Consider the following 24237-nt stretch of genomic DNA (forward strand, 5'->3'; position numbering starts at 1 on the left):
CCTTCCCCCAGCTCTCCACAGCAAGAGGCCCCTCTTGGGTATCATGCTGGGCTCCTCCGGCCTCCATCTATCACAGGATGACAAACATAAAGGGAAGAAAAACAAATGGTCCATGCTGCCATTAGAGACATAAACGAAATGGTCTCGGGTGCAGGTACCTATAAAGATGTCAAATGCTACTGAGAGCACTCAACATATTTGCCTTCTGTTTATACAGCTGTATTCCTGCTGAAGGAAGAAAGGACACGCTCATGTTTGTCTTTGGAGAAAAATGCAGACAGCAGAGCTGACAAGCTTTAGCTGCTGCTAGTCCAGACACCTTACTGAGGGCACCAGATCCCACCTGGGAGCCTTTGCTTTGGGCTTAGCTCCTCACTCACCGTTTTATGAGCTAGAAAAACACAAGAAGTCTCCCCTAAGCTGTCAGATTTGGGTAGGGCAAGTGTTCTCCATGCCAAAACCAGGCATGCTAATGCTTGCTTGCAAATGGCTGTGACTACATGTGATGGCTGTGCAGAGAAACAACACTCAATCTGCTTCCACAAAAACATATGTTGGCAGCTGCCGTTAGTTTACCAGTGCGGAGATCTCGAAAAGTGACACAGGACCAAGCAGACTGTCAGCTCCCAAACAAGCTGTGCACCTTCCCCAGTGCCTGCCCTTTAGCAGGAGGCACTGCAGGGGTCACAGCCACCTCTGGGCCCTTCCTGGTGCATCACCAGATCTTCAGCAAACACACAGGCACCTTGTATGGAGTAGTGGCCAAGCAATGAACCTCAGCTCACAGCTCTCCAGAGCAGACATTGTCCAGAATTGCCACCATATGAGGTTTTCACCATTTTGGTTTTCTCATCGCTCCTCTCCAGCACCACAAATACAGCAATGTGACCTCGATCCCAAAATCAAGTTGTGAAAGATGCGTGGCCTGATGCATCACCCTGTCCAAATGCTGCAGGAGGGAAGCAAGGACAGGGGTGACAGAAGTGCCAGGCTCGCCCAAGCAGTGCTCCAGCCCTTGGGTGAATCACTTCTCCCAAGCCTGACTCAGCAGCACCCGCTGCACAGCCTTCCCTGCTGCTCGCAATACGTTCTCAATGGCAGGATGATGCAGACAGGACATGGAGGAGGCAGGGCAATGAGAGGCCATCCTGGCATGGATCAGGGAGGGAATACTTTTGTGCAGCTCAAGCTGGCAAAGTTTCAATATGAAAAACTCTCAATTGTTGTCAGACTGGTTTGAGCTCAAGAAAATCTCCCAGCCAAACCAAGACAGCATCCCGTTATTGTTCTTTCATTGCAGGGTTGATACAAGGAAGTAGCTGAGCTCCATCCCCTGCAGACCACTCTGCCTTGGCTGCTCACAGCTCGGCTAGGGCAGGTGGGGCTGCAGGGGATGGAGCACAGATACTTGCTCGTACCAACAGGGACGGGAAAGAGCCAAGCAGGCCACTCATATCCCTGGCCAGCCCAGCAAACCTGACCAGGTGCCAATCACCGCATCCCACAGAGCTCCCATCACAGCAGTGAGCAGCCCTGCCTGTCCCCTCTCATCCTGCTGAGTATAAAGTGCTCTGGAGCAGCAGTCATCTTTTGATCTGTGTTTTTACAGCACCCCACAAAAATGCGGATGCTCAAGTGTTACTGCAGCAGCAGAAGTGGATGGTTTTACTCAGGACAAGGAGGGCACGTGGTGGTGAGTGAGGGCTGGCAGCTCTTTGCCCCAGCACTGCACCCTCCTTGGGTGCATCGATGCCTGCCCAGAGACCTGATAAATACAGACCAAAGCTCTCCTACCTGCCCGTGTCCGGCCTCTTGTCAGTGGTACAGTCCCCTTTGCCCCTCTCCATCTCCTGCAGCAGGGCCGTAGGGGTGGGGGTGCTCCTGCCCTCGCTGCCGCTGCTGCCCCGGTGCTGCCGGCCCCTGCAGTCGGGCTGGGAGCTGTGCTTCATGGCCTGGAGCTGTGCCAGGGGCACGATGTCACAGCCTTGGGGCCGGTGCCACACTGTCTGCCGTGTGATGGCATTGTAATAGTAGAAACGGTTGTTGTTGTGGTCAAAGAGCTCCCACCACTGCTTCTGGTCTGACTGGCGCACCTTCAGGTTGGGGGGGGGCTCCCAGCCGCACTCCCCGGTGGTCAGGTTGACGTACATCCGCTCCTGGGAGCGGGGCTCGATGATCTCCACCCAGTCTGAGCTGCAGGGAATGAGAGCCACGTTAGTGTGGGCAAGGAGGGGGTCAGGGAGCGAGGGGATGGGGAGCAGCGCCCGGCCACGCTGATAAACTGAGTGCTGGTGCGACCACAGGAGCTCAAAGGATAAATGTGGAGAAACACAGGTTAGGGTTTTGTGGGGTCTGGCCTTCTTTCCCCTAAGTGACTTTAAGGGCTGGCAGCCCCTATGCTGCAGCTTGGGGGTGGGAAGGACACAGTTAGAATGGCCATCCCTGAACAGCCCAATGGAACCGACAGGCACAGAGGGAACGAATCGGTGACTGCTGATACTGATATTGAAGGCACCACAAACTGCAAAGGGCTGTTACCCATAACAGCAGCATCAAAGAGGAGGGCAGCAGAAGAGCTCAGTGGGACTGACAGGAAAAACCCCAGGAGACAGCAGTGAAGAGAGGATAAGGAAATGGAAAAGTGGGGCCTATGGGCGGCCAGAGTGCCCGAAACCATCAGAGTGTGACAGAGCCGGGCTGGGCACAGCCAGAGTGGGACTCAGTAGGGGAGTCAGATCCACACTTGTGTGCAGGTCATGGCGAGAGCTGCTGGGAGCTGTGAGCCCAGCATGCCACTGCTGTGAGAGCAAGGCAGGCGGAGAGCAGCACGGCACAGCCACGGCACCGCAGGAACATGTCTCAGGCAGAGGTGGTGGGACGAGGGAGGCCCTCATGCAGCGCTGGCTTGGCAGATCAGAAGGCGCCCTGCGGGACCCAGAGCTGTAACGTTCAAGAGCACAACGGCTGGGGTCTGTTTTGCCAGCAAGAAGATTAGCAAAGATGTGAGGCACCGACCAGCCCTACCAACACTGCTGCTCCTCGGGAGGGAGGAGAGGTCAGCTATTTTCTGTTAAGTGCAAGCTATTGAAAATAACAAATTCTTCTCATGGCACTTGGCCATCACCAAGTGTGCGTTGCTAACTATAGTCTTCCGTTTTAACAAGCCCACATTTATCTCTGTGTGCGAAGACACGTAAGTGGACGCCTTGAGTTGGTGACCTCTTTGCTCCCCTTACATTTGGGGCTGAGGATTACCGAGTTGGAGCTTAACGAGGCAAAAATCTGCACAGAACACATTGAAATGCTGAAGAGTTTGGGACAATCACAGTCACACGCAAAGGAAGAGAAGGAAAGGCAAGGAGCACATTCCTGGAGCAGGGCCAGCACCGGGCTGCCACATAAGTCTGGAACATAACATCAGGAACTCTGGAAAGACGTGATAAAGGCAGGATTGGAGAGAGATAAGGTCGTAACTTGGACACAGAAAAGGATTCAGACTCCCCACCATGAGGCTGAGAAGTTTCTCCAGAACCATCCAAACAGGCCTTGTCCCTGCCCGCCCCATGGCAGACCCTGGACACAAGTTGGACCCTGTGCTCCACTCCCAGCCCCCCTCGCTGCCACCGCACCGCAGCACACAGCTGTCACACCGGTGGAAACGCTGTGCAGGCTTTGGTCCATTCCCCTTCCACTGGGACCGAACCCCTTCTGGCTGCAGCACTCCACACAGACCAACCTGGTGTGGCTGCTCAGAGCCAGGGCGTCCATCTGGGCAGCAGAGCTCGGAGCTCAGCAGAAAGGAGGAATTTCAACAAAATCCCCACTTGCTTCCAAAAACAAAAACACATTCCCAGCGTGCATCCTCCTTTATTGTCTGAGAGTTTCAGAAGCTTCCTTTTTATCCTAAGTAAATACACAAATACTTTCCAAGCCTCTGAGTTTGCAAATAGACCCCAGCTCCAGCCGCTCGCTCAGGCTCCAAAGGCACTTGCATGCAGACCTGCTGGTGGGCTGTGGGGCGGCCGTGGGGGGCTGAGGTCCCAGGTGCAGCACCAGCCCCACGAGCCAGGTGTGCAAAGAGCAGCGGGAAGCACATTGTGCACAACCATAGCGCCATGCATGGCCAGGCAGGTTGGTGTTCAGCCAGAGGCTCAGGCAGCCCCTAACAGACCTTGTTAGTATGGAGCACTGCACAAACACAGCAGGTAAAAGGCCAAGGTGTGGCTCCGTCCCGCCTGCCCCTGGGACAGGCATGATTTATATCTGCAAACTTTGCTCCTTCAGAAACAAGGAGGTGAGCTTGGGTTCATCCTGCTTGCAGCTCCTGCGGGGTCCTTGGTTGGCAAAGGAAGCAAGGAAGATAATAAATAACAAAGAAATAACAATCCTAATTTAAAGGCTATTTCAGCGTGAAAGAACCTAGCACAGCTCCTACAGCCCAGCCTGCATTGCTGCTCTGTATACAGAACTGCAGGTGGGCCTAACACTGCCCAGCTTTACCAGCAAAGCCAAAGCTAGGAAAGCACAAAGCTCTCCAAGGATCAAAACAGACTCCATGCCTGCCTTGAAACCTGGATGCTGGACACTGTAACCCTGGGCTTCTGCACCAGGAACGGGCATAGCGGGGCTCCTCAGGGTGCATCCACAGGCCTGATTCATGCAGGGACAAGGAGCCACTCCAAGCATGTGAAAGGAGCAGCTACGGAGCAGTACAAACCCATGTGACAACACCAGGTGTCCTGCTTACATCTCCCGAGTCAGTCTTCTCACAACGACTGTAACACTGATGAGAGCCCAGGAGAGAATAAAAGTCTTCTTAATAAACAGAATGTTGCAGGAATGGAAGGGAGCAGCTGCTGGATGGGGGAAAACATCACTTGAAGGAATAGGAGGGAAACTCCAAGAAACCAACCACTGCTTCACAAGGCAGCTGATTTTCTTGCCACCGCTGCCCAAGTCACTTAGCCCCCAGCATGAAGCCCTCCCTCCACCAACCAGCTCCACCTCCAGCTCTTTCACCTGCTGGTGACAGCCCAGCCCCATGGAGAGTCATGGGAACTCCTCACTTCAGGGCACTGCGAGCTGCAAGGCAGCAGTGAGAGGTCTCATGCCTTGATCTCCCGTTTCACTTCCACGTTCTGCTGTTTCTAGTCCTGTGCATCCCACCTCGTTCCCCCAGTTCCCTTCTTTAAGGCAGCACACGGTTCTTCACGCCCAACGCTGACTCCACACTGAGTGGGGTCCTGACAATGGATGGCCCCAGCGAACCTCTAGCAGACTTAAAGATGGTCCCACAACAAGAAGCACCTGTGAAATTCCACTCCTCGTCAGCACTCTCAGACATACGGCCTGCACTCAGGGTGGTGCTGTGTGGAGCCGGGGTTTGATGCTGACGATCCCTGCAGGTCCCTTCCTGCTTGAGCTGCTCTGTGACAGTGGCTCCAGGAAACTGCAGCGTGCGTACAGTCAGCGTATGACCACAGCTAACAGCACAAGAGGGCTGCACTCAAAGGATGGGGTACATGAGGCTCCTTCCTGGTTTGTAGGTGAATGAAGTGCTCCAGGAGCTGTTGGGCAGTGTGATCCCTGCAAGTGCAAAGGGAAGCACCAGCATCACCTCCACACCTTGCACTGAGGTGCTGCTCCCTTGCACAAAGAACTGCAGCTCCCAGCAGGACTGCTGCAGCCCCAGACCAGGCAGATGGCATCACCAGCACTTGTCTATTAGGGGGTGACCACAGTCACTCCTGCTTTTTTCCCCATGACATTTCAGTACTGACTCTCATTTCCTCCTAACGTGGCTCACAAACTGAGGAGCTCTGTGGTCCCTGGGGCCCTCTGGGGCAAAATGAACCACTGCTGGCACCAGGGGCACCGCCAACCGCCCCAGCAGTTCCCATCCCAGGAAGAGGCATGACACAACACGGCGCTACTGCCCCATGCTGGGATGCAGCCAGAGCCCATGGAGGCAGGGACGTGGCACATGGTGCCCAGGAGGGCTCATTGCAGTGGCATAGCCCAGGTTCCTTCATGCCCCACAGCTCTAGTGCTGGCAGCAGCAAAGGTTTGTCCTCAGGATGCCTGCAGTCCAGATCACTTAATTGCTGCTGGCAGGGAGTGTGACCAGGGCCCAGAGAGGGAGCAGAGTGCTGGTGCAGCCCCAGGGAGCTCTCAGCAGCTGAGCAGGGTGTGGGGGCCATGTTAGAGCTGCCAGCCACGCTGCTCATGGCAATGGAAGCCCCTGGGCTGCAGAGTGGCTGACTGACATCAGCGCTGCGCTGAGAGCATCACCGTGCCTGTGCCCTCACCCCCACAAAGGGTGAAGGCACCTGCAGCACCCGGACAGACAATGCTTAGGAAAGCCTCACTTGCTGTAAGTGTTGAGCAGAAAAGTGTGACCCTCCAGGTGGCTGGAAGCTGCTCAGATCTGCATATCAAAGCCAGAACAGGGCTGTAAAACTCATCTGTGTCCTGGAGTTGCCTAGAGCCCCCAGAGGAGGTCTCCAGCACCAGCACACCTCCTGCAATGCTCCACCAGCTGGCTCAGTCAGTCTATTCTTTGCTCACTGCCTCCTCTCAGCCAAGCCCAGGAAAGCTATAATTTAAGTCTTAGGAAAAAAATTACCCAAAGCAACCCTGTCCTCCCACCTCCCCCATATATAATCTCTGAACTTATTCTGAATACACACGCATCTTTCTAACAAAAATTACAGAGGAACTAAAATAAATATAATGTCAGCCTGTTCCTAAAAGACTATCCTGCTTCCAAAAATAAGCATTGTGCAAACAAATCAACCTCTGCCTAGCAGGAGACAGACCAGACTGTGAAAATACAGCACAAATGGCTGCTCCAAGCACAAGCACGTACGCTCAGCTCACGCATGGGCAGAATGGGACACCATTCTGAACACAGGACACAGCAGCTGCATGTTGCAGGGAGGGGAAAAGATGTGGGGGTGAGAAGTAGCAGACAGCCCAGAGAAGGTCCAAGCACACAAAGCTGGATGGAGATGCCAGACAAGAAACTCAACAGCCTTCTGCTTGATCAGCCATGCTGCTTCTTGCACCATCCCCAGCCCTGTCTGTTCCCAAATTCCCCCCCCAGCACTGCAGGCTCTCCAGAGCTCACTGTTGCCCCAGCTCATCCCGGCTCCCACCCACAGCCAGCAGTGACACAGCTGTGCAGGAGCAGAGCCTGCAGGTCCTGAGCACCCATCCCAGCCAACCCAAGGAAACAGCATCTCCCATGGAGCCCAAAACACTACAGAGCAGCACAAGTTTTGGCACTACAGGATCTGCCCTAACAACCTGTTTGGCCCTTGAGCTACTGTCACAGCATCCCCTGCATCTCTCCCTCCGCTGTGGTCAGTGCTTTTATTTTGCACTTCAGAGTAAGGCCAAAACCCCCGACTGCAACACAGCCTCCAAAAGCCCCGCTCTGCCCCAGACGCTGCGGCACCTCCTAAGTCCAGCAAAGGCTGCAGCAGAGCCGTTTTTCCTTTTAAGGGCTGAGCATTTGAGAAGTAGTTTCAGAAAAATGTACTGGCACTTTGCATCCCCTCTCTCTCCATCCAAAATGTGCTGCATGGCTCCATGGTTCCATCCAAGCCCCGGCTGCTGGAGGGGAGGCAGCCGTGTGGAGGCCTGGTGCTGGCTGGTGCCTGCCTGAGGGCCGCAAGCGCTGTGTCCTGGTGCAGCCCGGTGCTGTCCTGCTGGCTGTGGGATGCACAGACCAAGCCCAGGACAAGCAGTTGAGTCAGGTCCACTGGTGGCCTGGGAGCAGCATCAACACGGCACTTCAGTAGTGACAGCATCACCAGACTCCATCATCCTCCCAAAACAGAAGAGGTGACACTGCTGCATCATGCTTCTGTAGGTGACAACGAGCCAGGACAGACACCTGCTCCACCCACCCTAGTGGGTCGTGCTGTCCCTCTACCATGCAGGGTCAGCCTGAGGCAGGGCTCGAAGCACCCAGGAGCTAGCTGGTCTGGGCATCTCACCCTACAATTAGGGTTGGGCTGCTCCCATTCATGGAGGGGACAGACACACAGCACAAAGCCAGGACAGAGCGTGGACATGCATAGGAGCCTTCTGTGCTTCCTGCTGGGCTGCCACCCCAGACCAGGCTCAGCTATTTGAAAGCTGAACACGATTTTGTTTACTGAAGTACACCAGACCCAGGCAGGGTAAGTTGGCACTTCCTGACCCCACTGCATGCATGCAGACAGGGATGAGGCATTGAGCTGCAGCTGCCCTGGTGAAGCAGCCAGTCCCAAGTGCACACCCTACATTAGAGCCAGTAATGTCACCCGATATTCCTGCTATTTCAAGGACACTGCAGCACTCACTGCCCTCTCTGTCACTCCAGGAATGACTGACAAAGGTCCCGATTAATCTAGCTTGTTGTCCAGCTGCTTCAGGACTTGAGATTTACTCTTTATGGTCTCCTGTATCACTGCTGTTGATTTCAGGGCTCCCTCCTAGCCAGGGACCACAGTTGCTGCCCTGGCCACGGGTGCAGGCAAAAGCAGCCAGGAAGGGGAGCCTCCGTGGTGCAATTTTTTTTTATACAGAAGAAGAAAATGAGAACAGCTTTTGTTTCTCACCACTGAAAGTAACAGAGGGCAGACAGCAACCACGGCCAAACAACTGTGCTGAGCGGCACAGTGAGTGCACTGACTGAGGCAGGATGCCATAGGTCAGCAGAGACTGGGGGGAATGGGGAGGGACAGAAAAGAGACTCATAGAAACAGCAGGGAAAGCTCTCAGCTGGTAACTCCGGGCTCAGCAGGAGCCTGAACAGTGATGGGACGGAAAGGGCCTCTTGGGACATCCTCCCAAAATAATTCTGCCAGGCCATAAGACACCCAGCACTACTGTAGAAGGTGCACAGGCTGCAGTCGGGGTGGAGCACCTGCAGGCTGCCGTTACGGGGTGCCAGCTGTTTGCAGTACATAAACAGCCGGAACGCAGGTCGTACAGCTTTCAGGCAGCAGCGTGCAAAGCTACATATCTGCAGCAGCGACATTCCTAAATGCATGGCATTAGCACAATAATGGCCCTCTGTCTCTCTTCATTTAAAGGGCTGCCAGTCATTTACCGGCTGAAACACAGAGCCCCTTGAAAACCCATGCAAAACACTGACGCTGCTTGCAGGGGACCGGGTTATTTCTCAGCTGGCAGAGCCCATAAGACACTGGTGGCTAAAAGCACAAAACAAAGATAACAGTGTTTCATCGCCACTTTTGTAGGTCCTTTCATTCTTCCGCAAATCTCCCTGGCTGCAGCTGTCCCTGCTGACTCCTTGGAAAAAGCTCAGCGGGAACAAATGGAGAGGAGCTCTTGAAAGCCTGGGCTGCCCTGGCTTGTCGAGTGTGACTCACGTTAACTGCTGCAGTGCTGGGACCGCTGAGGAATTTGGCCACGAGTCAAAAGCAACAGGAAAGCCTGCAAACGAACAGCTCTCCTCTGCTCCCATAGCTGCAATGAGGAAACATCCCTGCAGGACGTCATGTGGAGGAGCTGCTCCAGCGTCAGCATCGCTTTCCCTCAGCCAAGCACACTAATTTCCTCTGGCACGGGGAAAGAAGAGGTAAATAAATAGCCAAAGTCTCAGCCACAGAGTTCATAAACCCTTCATAAAACAATAAGGGAAAAACCTCTTTCTGCAAGAAGCTGCTTTCATTACGTGCAGAAAGCACTGCATGTCCCGTGCATCCGGCAGGGCAGAGCAGAGATGTGGGGCCCCTCTGAGAAGCTCACCTACAGATGAGTGAGTTGGCGGCTGAGGAAAGAAAACCACAGCATGCTCCATTTCTTCTCCATTGTTCTTAGACGTTGATGTAATAAACCACAAAAAAAAGAAACCAAAACCCCCCACCTTCCTCTGAAAGGAAAGGCGTGTAGGATTGCTGCCCTGAACTCCTTGCCTGATAACCTCCACAACATCTCGCCCTGGGCAGCTGTCACATCCCTCGAGCTGGACACTATGCTGTCACTGAGCAGTGGCTACAGAAACACCTCCAAACAAACTAAAATGCTGCTTGGGCGCAGTGCTGGTGCTTTGGCACTAACAAGATCTGGCCCGATTTACATGAGAAACAAAGACCCTGCAGCTCAAACTTGCCCCAAAACACAGTCACAGCCTTTTAAAAACCAAACATCTCTGTGATCTCACCCATCCGAACAAAGCACAATGAGCGCTAAAGCTCCAAACCTGCATTTGCTCTCACCCTGCTGCAGAAACAGCAGGATTCATCTTCTTAAGCATCAGCAAGAAGCCAGAGCATCAGCCCCGGCTCAGTCCCCAGCCCCAAAGGCACACGGCTGCTCCTTGTGGAGCCCAGTCAAAACACCCAGGGGTGTGGGACCACAGCTGCAGCTTGGAGCTGCCAGGAAGGGAATTCACAGCACCCCACAGCTCCTCCAACATCACCGCCTGCAGCCGTCCCTGCTGAGAGTCCTGGGCAGCAGAGGGAGGAGGAAAGCAGCAATTCAGTTGTGCGTGAAGGAAGTTATTTCCTGCGTAGGACCAACATTTTGCATAGCAATATTCACCATCTTCTCCAGGCAGGCTGGTAAAATATGAGGTTCCATGCTTTCTCTGATACTAAACACTTCGTTTTTTTCCCTGGGTTTCAATGGTCAATTCAATTAGATGCACTAGCTAGATTCCTGGGGACACTGAGTGGTGGTGGCCCTGCCAGGCAGGGGGTTTGGAACTTCATGATCCTTGAGGTCCCTTCCAACCCAGGTCATTCTGTGAATCTGTGACACTGCTGTTTGAGGACAGGTGGATGTCAAAAGCAGTAACCTCAGGAGATACAGGACTTGAGAGCTCCAGAAATAGAGAAAACCAGAGAGCTGACATCATGTGCTCCTTTTTGCTCCCCAGTTGGTGATGGAAGAGGCAGGGAGGCCTTCACGGCAGCAGCCACAGTTCTGCTCTCTGGCTGGAAAGGGGACTGAGCCAGCAGAGCAACTCATTCCTTTGGAGGGGTGAAAGTCACAGAATGGTTTGGGTTGGAAGAGACCTTGAAGCCAGGTTTGCAAGAAGGGTATCTAGAGCTAAACCACTGCCAAGCTGAACCACAACTTGGAAGACACAGCGCAGTTTGTGTTTCTGAAACAGCTGGAGGTAGGTGCAGACACCGTGAGGAGCAGCACCCAGCCCCAACAATCACTATTCAATCAGCCAGAGGTTCTCCTTGGGGCTGAGACAGACTGAAATAAACACTTAAGCTTCTGTACATAGCTGGAAGAGCAAACACAAGTCATCTGCTCGTCCCGCTTTGAAGAAAAAGAAAAGGAAAAAAATCAGACTGGGCTTTGTTATAAATAGCACAATAGGCACAGCTCCGCTCCGAGGTAACTGCAGAGCTGGCAGCACTGGACAGGATCTCCACAACAACAAAAAATACGCAGGAAATCCCCAGTGTCACTTCTCCCCACAATTGATTTTAAATGAGCTTCTCCCTCACGCCTGGTACATGAGGAAGAAGAAACTTCCTGGCGGCGAGGGGGGGAAATGCAGTTATTAATAGCATGGCAGTGAGCAACTATCAGAAGTTATGCTGCAGCCCTGCGAGGTCTTGGCTGGATCTTGAAAATATCTGTTGCCATGGCAGTGACTGCTATACATGGTAACGGCAAACGGTGGTGTGAGAACAATTCACTTTTTGATTTGGTGCCCAAAACAAGTTCCTTTTGTTTTCTCTCACCAAACACCCGAGCATTTATTAGTTTGTGCTCAGTCCAAAACTGAGCTTCTCACTTTCGACAGTATTAAGGAAAGCAGCAAAAAAGAAAAAAAGAAACAATAAGGACAAACTTTGCAAGATGCTACAGGGAGTGTCAAAGGCAGCAGTGCGTGGTCAGCGAGGGGACTGGGACAGAGCTCTGGGCTTCCATCAGCTTCCTTTGTAGCTGGTGCCCACCAAGACAGCCCCCATCTGCCTCCAGCACAACATATGGGGCTCAGATATTTAAAAAAGTGAAAAAAAAAACAGCAAAAAAAGCACAGACATCTCTCCCACTCCCATCAGATCGGAGCAAGGGCTCTGCTGAGACGGGATGCTCTGACACACACTTAACCTCCAACAGGACAGCAAAGCGCGGCTGTGTCACGACTTTTCCACTCTGCTCTCAGCTCTCCACAACTCACAGCTTCCTTCCTCTGTTGCCACCAAACACTGAGTCGATGCTTTCACAGCACCCTCCATTACCCCAGTCTTGTTTCTGAATAGCAGTAATCGAGATTTCTTGCCTCTTCTGCGGAGAGCCCATCCCTGCACTTGTGTTCTGCAGCACCCTTCCCGCTCACCCCTCCCACCCCTTTCTAGGTCGTCCACAAGCACCCTGAGCAGCACGGATCCCACCTGGGCTCCACCAGCAACTTCCCTCCATTGTCAAAGCTGTCAGCCTACCCCTAGGCTTTGTAACCCCTCCTTTAAGTAGTTACTCATCCAAGCATCCCATGAGGGATGTTTCTTGGCGACCCCGCAGACTGGATATGGTTGAAATCCTATGGGAAGTCCCATTAGACTCACTGAAGCCCCCCTGCTGTATCCTCACGAAGGCCTTCCACGTGCTGGTGAATTTGCAGGGCTGGAATCCTGGCCTATGAAAGTCACACTGACACACCATATCTATCTGCATTCCTGCTTAATGATGTTTCCTGGAACCATTCAAGAATTTAAGAAACACGCTCTCCCAGCTATCCTCCCATCCCACCCGCAGCAGGACAGCACGCCACCTGGCCGTACCCTCTCTTCACCTCCTTCCTTGTCCCCCCTGCATCCACACTTGTATTATGAATACTAGAGGATATCAGTCCCAGAAGAGTCTGCTAACTTTCCCCATTATGCCAAAGAATGAGCATTAAAGCCCTACCCTCCGCATCATGTGCTTTAACAAGTTCTGGGTCCATTTCACTGTAGTAGCTTAATTTCTTACAAGTCTTTAGTGGATAACAGCGTCAAAGGCTCTTTGAAAACTCAAATATATGAATCTTCTTCTCCACAAGATCCCCAAGCTCCAGCAGGTCCATGAGGAAGGGCTTGCCTTTACAGGACGGCTGCTAATGTTTTCCAATAGGCTGCACTTGGCCGTGCCTGCAGTAACCTCATTCTTTATCACAGACACTCGTGCCCTTGAGGCAAGACCCAGAGCTCTGCAGCCCCTATGACACTCCTGCAGCCCTTCTCCAGCAGCACGATGGGCAGACACTTGGCCACCTGGCACGTACCTCCCAGACTTCGCCCTCTAAAAACTGCCATCGCATTCTCCAGCATCAATTTCTACAATATCGAGGGCACTTAATAAAGAGCATACCCATGAAAATATCCCAACAATTTCATATTTAACATCCTACAGCACTCTTGAGTCAATGCTATGTGTTCCTTAGCTCCTTATCAGTTCCTCCATTTGCTTTAAAACCACTTCTACTGATATTCAACACAAGACATCTTCTCAGACAGCTCTTTTACAGAGGGCTTCTAGTTTGCTATGCTACAAAGTTCCTCCACAGGAGTCAAGATGGCCAAGAAGTGGTTTTGATTTTCTGTGATGGCTTTATCTTCTGTGCCTCCCATGCTCTTCTGCTGCGATGCATCAGAAACCTTTTGGAGACAACTGTACAAATGTGAATCACTTTATCTTCAAAAGTCATATTTTGGCCCGTTTCATTTTACTTTTAGTATATGCTGCAATGTATTCCTGTCCTTCACACCGAAAACACAATGTCAGGAATTGGAAGTTTTCCCCTGCCAATTTCCTCTTCTTTCTTTCAAAGGAAAAAAAGAAAAAAAGTATTTGACCTTTTCTTGCTGGAGGTATCCATTCCTCCTGAGCTGCCAATGCCATCCCCAAATAACTCTCATACCACCTCCACTCCTATCAGCTTCTCAGCAGCAGGACAGAGCCGTACAAGGCAGGCCAGCACCAGGGCTCCGACAAGGCTGCCACAAGAGGAAGCCCTGTTTAGCACTCAGGGGTGGGTGCCAGTTCTCTGGCAGAACAGACTCCCATTAATTTTACTAATGCTGCTCATCACATCCTTGGGCTTGGAGTTACGTTGGCTGCTCCTGGACACGTACATACCAAGTTTCCAGAAGTAACTGCACGTTCCCAGTTTCAAGATGCCCAAAGTGAGACATCTGCAGCTTTCACCATGGATGCTGGGCCAGGCAGGATGGCACTGTGGGCAGCCCCAGCTTCACGTGCCCCACACCACCAGCAGCTCCTCCAGCATCCTCAGCACCACCGTGCACAGAGCCGTGCCAATGCCTACGTGGCTCTTGCCGAGGTCCTGCAGGAGATGAGAGGCCAGCCCAGCTGCCAGCACACAGCAGAGCAGGCTCAGGCAGGGACAGCTTCGAATTTAAAAGTCACTAATCAATGTTTGCCCAAAGCAAAAAAAAGAAGATTTGCATCTCCCAGCTGCTCGCTGCTTTTCTTGATGTCTTCTGTCACTGTTCAGCAGGTGCAGACGTGAAAGAGATGGAAGGCCGGCACTCCTGCAACTCCTGCCTGGCACGGAGCTGAGGGACACGGCTGGGAGCTGCACCCCAGCACAGCTGCACTTCCCTTCATCCTCCACCTCAGGTGCCCACAGACAGCCTCACCAAGAGCAGCCGGCACAGACGCCCCAGGCACCACAAGGCCACTTGTGCTCACAGAAGGGCCTCCCCAGGGAAGGGGTGCTCCACGCAGCACCAAGACACCTCACAGCCTCGGCCTGGGGGCTCCATGGCACAGAGTGGTGCCAGAACAGCAGTTCTGGGGAACTAGTTAATTCACATCACATCTACAACCCCATCAAATCCTCGCCAGGAGATGACAAAGTGCATCTTCCAACCCAGGCCTGGCTGGGAGCAAAGGGCAGGAAAGCAGCACGACAGCAGCCCTGTGAAAGATCTAGCTGTACTCCAAATGACCACTACTGCAAATAGCAGAGGATCTAATTAAACGTGTGCTCTCTTTACCCTTCCAAGGGGTGGCTGCCATTTACGGGACCTGGCCTCTGCTCCCAGCAGGCACCAAAGTGAGGGCACAGCAGTGCAGCCAATGCCATCAGCTGTGGGGGTATTCTATTTCAGCGCCCCAAGTGCAAGACATACATGGCGGGAGCATCTCCTGAAACTGTGCTCTTCCTCAGAGTGCCTCCATTGCAGGAGGAAACCCAGAACCCCAGCACGCAGCCCAGAGCTCCCAGACCTAGCAGGAACAAGTGCTTCTGTCACCCACTTCTACATTCAGTGCTCATCTCCAAGCTATTACACCAAGCTGTTTGGCGGTCACCCAGCTCTCAACCCTGCTAAAAAGCCTGAGATCTTCCCTTTATGCTTTGGAGAAAGACAAATCTTCCCTCTATCCCTCAGCAAGCTCATCCTGCACCAACAACACATGGTTACTCAGAAACTGCTGCCACTGCAAGCACACACAAACAGCTCACGCAGCTGAGCAGAAGCTTTTCCCTATCCAAATGGAGACAAAAGTGATTTCATCCCTCTGAAACCAAATAAAGTACAAGCACACAGGCACGGCGGCACCAGCAGACATTGCACTGCACCCTGAGTAGTCACTCATGGAAGGTCCGGGCAAGAGATGTGGGAGCCAGAGAGACTCAAGTGACATCTCCTCCTTCACTGAACTGAAGCCCTGCTCACTTCAGCAACAAGAGCCACTCCAACAGGAGATCCCAACAAAGCAGCTTCACCCCCGAGCTGTGCTCTTCCAGTGGAGTTTGGGTATTTGAGGGCCAGGTCTCCACAAAGCACCTGGTTTCCTCTGTAGCACAAGGTGGGACAGAGGGACCATAGGAGATGATTGGCAGTATCAGAGAAAAGCTCTCAGCTTGGGCTTTAACAGCAACTTTAATCCCACACTCCTTCCACGCTGTACATTCCCAGCACCATAAGGACACCAGTGCTCGTCAAACTCATGTAGCTTGCAAACAAAATAAGCAGCTGGCTTTCCCTTGCTTTTGTGAGCTCAACCATTTTGTTGAAGGGGCCCAGATTCTGAACAAACACATGTGGCATTGCATAGCTTCAGCCACAGAAGAACATGGGTCTTACTTTTCTATTCTTATTGCCATCTCTTCTTTTTGGAGAAGGCTTCAGTCTCCAAAACCTCAAACCAGGGTATAAGACTGCTTTTTAATTTACAGCTCCAGCAAATTCAGCCGAGCTGACAGGACACCAGGCATGTTCTCAGCAGCTTCTAAACCCACAATACAGAAAGGAGTACAATGTTGGCTTTCCATCCTCATTTTCAGTGATTTTAAAACCAATTTTGGTAAAATTATAGTACCTTTATTCCAGTACCAAGAGTTTCCAAGCTGAAATCACAACCCTCTGCTATAAGCATTCTTCACAGGTGAAGCTCAAGGGAGGGCCAGCAGGGCACTAACCCAGACACAAAGCTGCAGCCCCAACACATCCTTTGCACCTCTTCTCTGTACCATAACCCAGTCAACCAATAACAAGACAACAACCCATTGAATTAGGACAGTTCAAATCACTAAGAGAACGTGCCACCATACCCAACACACACAGCATCTGTCCTTAGGCACGCAATAAACACTTCTCATGCCAGACACGCACCCAGCAAACTCAGACTTGCTCCAGGCTGTGCACCCTCACATCCCTTTCTTCACTTGCTGTTGATTCACCTCCAAGAATTCATAAAACACTCAGAGCTGCTCTGCTCACCATAGCTTAGAGCAATGGAAGGCCTAATAAAAAAATAGAGCCCAAATCTAATTACCATAGCTAGGGAACAAAGAGCTAGATGGTGTGCCTGATGCACAGCCGGATATTGGTAGCTAACAAAGGACAACCAAAGTAATACAATATCTAGGAAGAGGAAGCAGGCATACCAGGATAGGACCAAATAAAGCACTTAGAGTTTTAGAACAAGCTAAGCACGTTGAAACTAAAAGCTGAAGTTGAGCTGCTGTGTAAACACACACTCAGGGAGCCTGGATTGCGGTGGTCAGCTGCCCGGCAGCAGGACCCAGCCATGCTTCCTCCCTGACTGGAACCAGCAAGGTTTCTGTTACCTCCCACCTCACCCCACACGCACACCAGGGGGACAACGCTGCACAAGCAGATTAGCAGGGGAAGGAACAGGCACCAGAACAGCTGGCTGCAGCCAGCAAACCTGGGCCAGGAGCAGTTGGCTGGAGCAGCCCTCAAAGCTGCCATCAACAGCCAGTGAGGAGGTAACACCGTATGGCACTGCCTCATTCCCAGGGTCTGTGCTTGATTACTTCACCACTGAGTTTCCAATGATAACTTTTTTTTGGCTTCACTTTGTTACTGAAAGAATTTCATGACAACACATCCTTCTTTTAAAGCAATTCCTTGCTGCTGCTACATGCAAAAAGCCACGTGCAATGCCTTGTGATGCCTGTAGTCAAACACAGCAGCATGGCTGAACCTCGCCTGGTTGAAGATTTGCTGAGCATGTTCCCAACTCAGACAGCACTGGGTTTCTTTCAGTATCAACAGTGACAGAAGAGACATAAGAAAAAAAACAACACAAAAGAACAAACCTACTGATACAGAGCAACTGGCCCTCTGAGAAGACATAAAAAGCCATTGCACTGCATCTTTCCTGCTCCTCTCATGGGTTTCCAGCCAGAAAGTAGCAACCTTGTTTGCCCAGGTAGGAAGTGGCCCCATCTGCCAAAGCCAAGTGCCTTATGGCAGCATCTCACATCTGCCAAGTTACACACAAACGAGCCCAGGGCAGGTTTGTTTGTTCTTAGTAGATCATAAACCCGACAGCTAAGAAAAAAGGTCAGTTTAGAGGGGCCCAGCAGCACCCAGTTCCAAGCTGGAACAGCACACGTGGGAGCAGGGTGTTTGCTGTCATCCTCGACTCATCTCACATCAGGGACTTTCCACCTGGGAAGGCAAAGTACAGCAAGAGCTCAGCTCATGGATCCTCCATGGAGCATCAGCCTTCTATTTGCCTCCAGCGATTGACAAAGACGCTGATAAATCCCTGTTTGCAAAGTTTTGTGATCTGGAGCTTCAGCATCCCCACGGAAAGCTTTCCAAACCTCTTTGCCGAAGCAATGCCAGCTGACAACATGCAGAGAAGAACGCTTAGGACAGCACCCAGGACACCTCTGTTAACCCCTACACCAGAACCTGCTGGTCAGTATTCAACTGAAAATATAAAACAGTGCTACTCCTTACATCAGCAACCTCAAGTACTTGGAACAGTAATTAGGATGAGAGAATATATCCCAAATAATCATATTTTTTAGATTTTCCCACGTGTGTGATCACAGGAAAAACACCAAGAACCAAAAAAATCTCTCTTGACTAGAGTGTCTAATTCCAGATGTGTGAGCCAGATGGACCCCACGTCTGCTGCTTCAGTTGGTTTCTGGAGAAGGAGGAAAGCATTAAGTGCTTTAAGAAGTTGCACAAAGCAGAAAATTACTCTCCCCCATGAAATGTGTGAAAAGTAAATCAGAGTGCTTGCTTCAGCACACACTCATGGCTGAGCTCTGAAGAGGTACAGTAAGTTGCTTGATCATTACAGACACTTTTCCCACAAGTGAACTGCCTCTTTGCTTACCTGGACACAGAGGAATTAACATCAAATATGTAAATTACGACAGCAGAGCTTGGAAACCCTCTAGGAATCCAGCTAAAACCAGATCCCAGTGTCTGCTCTGGAATTTATTTCTATTACAAACAAGAGGTGCTTCACTAACTACTCAGATCTGCCTGAAGGGCTTTTTAAAGGAGACATGTCACAACAAGGCACAAATGATTGTGCTCTATCTGAAAAGGACTGATCAAGCCTAAATGGAACGCCTCAAAATCTAATGTATTTACTTGATCAAAGCTTTCTAGCATCTCCTAATTGCACCATCCACCAAGGAAGCCACTTGGGTAGTACAACAGGAATGGAAGCGCTGGGAAAGGAGACCACAGAGAAGGAGGAAATGCAGCTTCTTTCCTTTGAACTTCTGATTAGTTACCATCAGAAGAGTCTGGTGCGTCTGAAGGTGTTTCTCAAAGACCAGGCTTTATCTGCATAGTCACACACCAGAGCAACAGGCAGAGATCCACCCTCAGGGCCAGCAGCAGGGACTGCTGAGAACAGCTGGGAAAGGACAGCACTCACAGTAGACAAGAGGACCACTTCATCCTGCACAGCCTGCACTCCCCCTCCACCCCCCACATGCCAGCAGAGCCACTGCAGGGAAAGCACTCTTCTGCTTGCACCTACAGCCAGTTGGTCTTTTCTGTCCTAAACCACTACATCCCAAGTAAATCACACCAGCACTCTCACTAATGGCTCCAGCAGCACCTCTGTGGGGCAGGGGTCAGCCTGCTGATAACCTCTGACACCTGTGCTTATCTCCAAGAAAGCAGAGACCTTACTAACCTGGCTCATTTAATGCAGGGACCCGGGTGCTCAGCCAGGAATAGGCTCACCCAGCAGGCGAGCGTGGGATAAGCTGCTGGGAGCAGAAGCTTCTCCTGTGGTCGCGGCTCAATACAGAGCGGACATTTACTTATTCAGGGACTTATGTAAGGCAGCTAAAACAAGCGTGAAGCAGAACAGGGCTCTCAGAGCCCGTCAGAGGTTGCGCGCGGGGACACGGGCTGAACACCAGCAGGAGGTTCAGATGCTGTCAAAACCAGAAGAGCCCTCGACCGCAAAGCCACAAGTGAGTGCTGCCGCAGGAGCCAGCCCACGGTGCTGGGGAGGCTGCCGGGCTGCGGGCGCTTTCACTCACTGCTAAATTAAAGCTGCTTGGAAAACAACAGCAGCAAAAAAAAATATCCCCACACAAGCTAGTCTAGTTCTGGTATTCGAAAGCATATTAAACCCTGAATTAATTAGCTGCAACAAACTCATTACTCAGGATACTGAGATTTAATAGCAAAACTAAGAGCCTTACTTTCGGTATCACTGTAATCAGAACATAAAGCGCAGGAATCCTTTTTATTTTACATTAATCAGCTTAAAAGGGCAGCCAGAGCTGCAGGTTTCCCACCAAACAAGTGCCCTCTGTAGCACCCCAGGCGATCCTTCTCCCCAGCCAGCCGGGCTGCAGCCCAGCGCTCTGCACCATCTCCTTGTGTGCTTCCTGGGGCTCCTTGGTTCCAACAGCCAAACCAAGCTGAGCAATGCCAGCACCGAGCTGAACAGCCTGCTTCTCCGGGGTAAAATGGCAACCCAACCACAGGCTTACCAGCGCATTTACCTATCAGAAATACAGATATGACTCATCTTTTCGCAACTTCAAAGGAGCTCTTCATGAATATTCATTAAGCCGTACTGCTGGGGGAAAAGGAGGGAAAAAAGGAAAGCCTCATGGGTCAAAAAAACAGCCAGAATCCTACAGCAGCTGATGCTCCCTTATCTTTCATTACAGAAGCAATTCCATCAAAGCCAATTTGGATCTTACAGTCCTACTCCCAGCCTCCCAGTGGTGCCGCCGGATCCTTCCCTCTAGCTTTATTGGGAAAAAAAAGCAGCTGTTTCTGGTACACGAGACTTCACCTGTTTGCCACAGCATGCAGCTGCCCCAATCCTATAAAGCTGACCCCAGGGGAACGCCGGGATTGATTGATAAAAGAATGCATTGTAGCTCAAACACAAATACACAGACGCCTGCTAGGTTTCCTTACACACTGAGCGAGCTGCTCAGCACAGCGGCCTCAGCCTCCCCTTCCTCCACCCTCCCAGCAGGGCACACGTTTTTGAGATCAGGTACATATGCTGAGCGGGACACATCTGCCCCTAAAGTAGGGCAGCATCGAGTGAACCAGATTCCGCATGCTGGTTGGCACAGTAGATACGCAAGTCTTATGCAAGGTTTTCAGCTGCAGATCCAGTAACTGTCAGGCTGAAAGCAGCCTTTGCATCACAAGGAGGGCCATAAAATTCTCTTGGTTACAAAATGCACCAGGCCAGCGCACTTGGATTTCCCTCCAGTTCATGTGCTTCCAGCTAAGGCCAAGACATCTGTTTCGGCTAAGCAAACCTGTTGTGAATACCAAAGGCATGTGAACTATCCCACCGAAAACCTGGCTGCAAAATCTGCATTCCTACAATCCACCGCGACCTCAGCATGGCTCCAAAGAGCCTCGATCCAACCGACAGGAAAGAGCACATCGACCCGGCAAACAACACACCCAGGGAGCACCCGAAGAGCTGCAGGGACAGAACAGGAGCAGCAGCACAAGGAGCAGAGCCGGGCTGGCCCAGAGCTGTGTAGCTCTATAGGGTCCGTGCCCCAAAAGGCGACCCCTGCGCCCCCGAGTCCCATCGCTGCCAGCAGCGCAGGCGGAAGCAGCGGTGATGATGGCTGCGGGCAGACGTGGGGCTCACCCCGCGCTACCGGCGGGCTCCGGGTGAATGCCGGTGTCCCACAGCCCCTCCCGGGGAACGCGTGATGCCTTCACTGCAGACTAACCGGAACCGCGTGCTGCGGGACGAGACGTGAAAGCGGCAGAACAACTGCACGCTCCGGAGCAGTACGGAGAGTTCCCAGCCACCGCGACGCCGGGCAACGCGCCAGCACGGCTCTCCCTTCTCTCCCCCAGACAAAGAGGAGAGAGCGGCCAGCCGAGAGCTGCTGCCCCGGGGGGCGCCGAGCTCGCAGAAACGTCCGATCGCTCCGAGCCCTTCACGTCGGAAGGCGGAACAGCGGCGGCATCAGCACGGCCCGTGGAACCCGACTCAGGCCGACCCCCGCGGCCGCAGGATCTCCTCCGGGACGGGGCGATTCGGAGCAGCTGCGGAACCACCGCGGGGGGGTTCGGAGGGAGGGACGAAAAGGGCGGCCCGGAGCGGGCCCAGGTGAACCCCTGCGGGATCCCGGCTGCGCCTCTCCGAGAAGAGGCGCAACATTCGCTCCGTCGCTGGGGCAGGAAACCCGCTCGGAACCGCACCCAGTCCCGCGGAGCCCCGCACGGCGCGGCCGCTCAGCACCCGCAACCCGCTCCCACCGCGGGGGCCGAACGCGGCCGCAGTCCGGGGCCGCCCGTTCCCCACCGCGAGGCAGGACGGAGGCTCCGGGGCGGCCCCTACCCGCGGCTCGGCTCAGCTCTGCCCCGCCGGGCTCCAGCTCCACGGCCTGCAGCCCCTCAACAGGTGGAGCCGCCGCACTCACCTCTCCGCCATGGTCCGCACCGCCGTCCGGCTCTGCCCGCAGCGGGCAGGATGTGTAACCCGACCCGCCGTCCCGCCCCGCCGCTCGGCGCTGCCGCCGGGACCCCCCGGCCGCTCCCCGGGTCCCTCTGCCGGGGGCCGCCGCGCCGCGCTGGGCCGGGCCGAGGGCGGGGCGGGGCGGGGCGGGCGGCCGTGCCCGGCGCAGTTCGGGACCGGAGGCAGCCGTGAGGCCCGCGGGCCGAGGGCAGCCCCTGGCGGCGGCGGAGGGCGCTTCGGGAGCGGAGTGACGGCTGCGGTCCGCGCGTCCACCTCGGGCGGGCGGTGCGGGCGGGGTGCGGGGTGCCCGGTGACATGGGGCAGGGAGAGAAGGGCCTGCTGAGGGACAGCGGGGGCCCAGCGGGAACCGGGGCCTCTGGCAGAAGCACGGAGCGATGGGAAGGCCGAGGGTGCGGTGTGTCCCGAAATCAGCTGTACGACCCCGTTCCGTGCTGCCGTGAAAGGAAAGCGACGGCACCTCTTCCACGAGGGAATAAAAATTGCCGCTGGGAAATGGCAAAGCCTCGCGGGGCTGAGAGGCGCGGTGCCACAGAGCGCTGCTCCCCGCACGGCTGTCAGACACGGGCGCTGCGGGGCGAGCAGACAGCAGCGCTGTGCCACGTGTGTGTCCCTGCGGGCTGTGCCGCATCGCGGCTGTTCAGATGGGGATTTCTGTGTCTATCAGCGCCGGCAGCCCGGGCAGGGCTGTGCAGGAACAGCTGGCACGGCCCCGCACCGCACGTGTCAGCCATCGGCATGCTGACAACAGCGACTCAAAGACCTGGAGACAAGGCAGAGCGCTGACGTGCCGTGAGTAGGAGCGCTGCAAAGAGCCGAGCCCTGCTTGGTCAGCACAGCCTTCGCAGCACCGCTAATGGAGAACATCGCCCAGTGGCACAGCAGAGCCGACAAGGCCCCATCCTTCCAGGGACGAACAACGCCTGCAGAGGCAAAGCTTTGGGGTGCCCGAGCTCCAGAGGCTCTGCCCGTGGCAGTGTGAGATAGCAGACACCAGGTGAGCTTTGCCTTCAGCAGGGGGGTCTGCGGGCTCCGTCACAGAGCACAGGCATGACCCCTCTCAGCCCATCAGTGCACACCAGACAAGGCCCTTGCTGTGCTGCCTCGCCGATGCTGTTTTTGCACTGCTGAATAACTGTGGAGTAACTTAATCTGAAGACATTTGAGCAAAGTCCCCCTGCACTTGTAAATAACAAATAGAGAGACAGTGAGATCACGGCCGCCTGCTCACAGGCTGGATTCAACACAGATGGAGAGCAGGGCCCTGCGACAGCAGAACCAGGGACATCCCTGCTGGCACCATGGGGCAGGCAGGAGGGGATCAGTGCTGCGGGCAGCAAAACAGGGCTGGGGCATGGAGCAGCAGAGGCGGACAGCGGGAGTTAACACTTAAAATGAAAGATCCTGGCATAGCTCTCAAGTATGGTTAACCTGGCAGCTTTCCTTGCAGAGATGCAGATGCTGTCTGCTTTTGCCAATAAAGGCTATACCTGTTCTCTGAGGGACACAGCAGATCTGGGGAAATGCTTACAGCCTCCTGACAGCCTCCGTTCAAGGGTTCATGCAGAGACAGGCTCAGTCTGTAAAACTGTTAGGCTGGCTGACACTGCGGCACCGGCAGGAGCCTCACACAGACTGCAAATAGCAGCTGGGGAGGTGGAAGGTCAGCGGAGCCCCTGCCCTAGGAGCATGAGGAGGAGTGACCCAGTGAGGCCGGGACTTGCACAGGGGCACCGAGCTGCCAGGGCAGGGTGTGACTCTTTGGGAGAGCCACAGAGCACCAGTGGGAGTGAGCTGAGTGTGTGCGGCTCAGGGAGGAGGAAGCAGATTCTGGAGGGGAGAGATCAAGTGGCTGAGGGAAAATGCCTCTTCTGTAGGGCCTCTGCAGCAGCTCTCCCTGAGGCTTTGGCAGCTCAGGCTTCATGGGCTGCAGAAAACTTCTGCCTGGTGCAATGGCATAAGGAGGTTCCCCCTCCATTGGTATGGTCAGGTCTCACTGTGACAGGTACAGGGGATCAGGCC

General features: G+C 53.5%; 1 protein-coding gene across 1 annotated transcript in view; it reads right to left on the minus strand.

The window, feature by feature from the left end:
* The window catches only part of LOC140259200 (rho GTPase-activating protein 39-like), a 42476-nt gene extending 19554 nt beyond the window's left edge, over positions 1-22922 (minus strand). The window contains 7 exon segments of the mRNA XM_072350284.1: positions 1795-2193; positions 22163-22344; positions 22346-22490; positions 22492-22552; positions 22555-22605; positions 22608-22660; positions 22662-22922. Coding sequence (XP_072206385.1) covers positions 1795-2193; positions 22163-22344; positions 22346-22490; positions 22492-22552; positions 22555-22605; positions 22608-22660; positions 22662-22846 — 1076 coding nt within the window. The 5' untranslated portion in view covers positions 22847-22922.
* Positions 22923-24237: the final 1315 nt, after the last annotated feature.

The sequence above is a fragment of the Excalfactoria chinensis genome, chromosome 15 (assembly GCF_039878825.1).
Source record: "Excalfactoria chinensis isolate bCotChi1 chromosome 15, bCotChi1.hap2, whole genome shotgun sequence".
In the NCBI taxonomy this organism is placed as follows: domain Eukaryota; kingdom Metazoa; phylum Chordata; class Aves; order Galliformes; family Phasianidae; genus Excalfactoria; species Excalfactoria chinensis.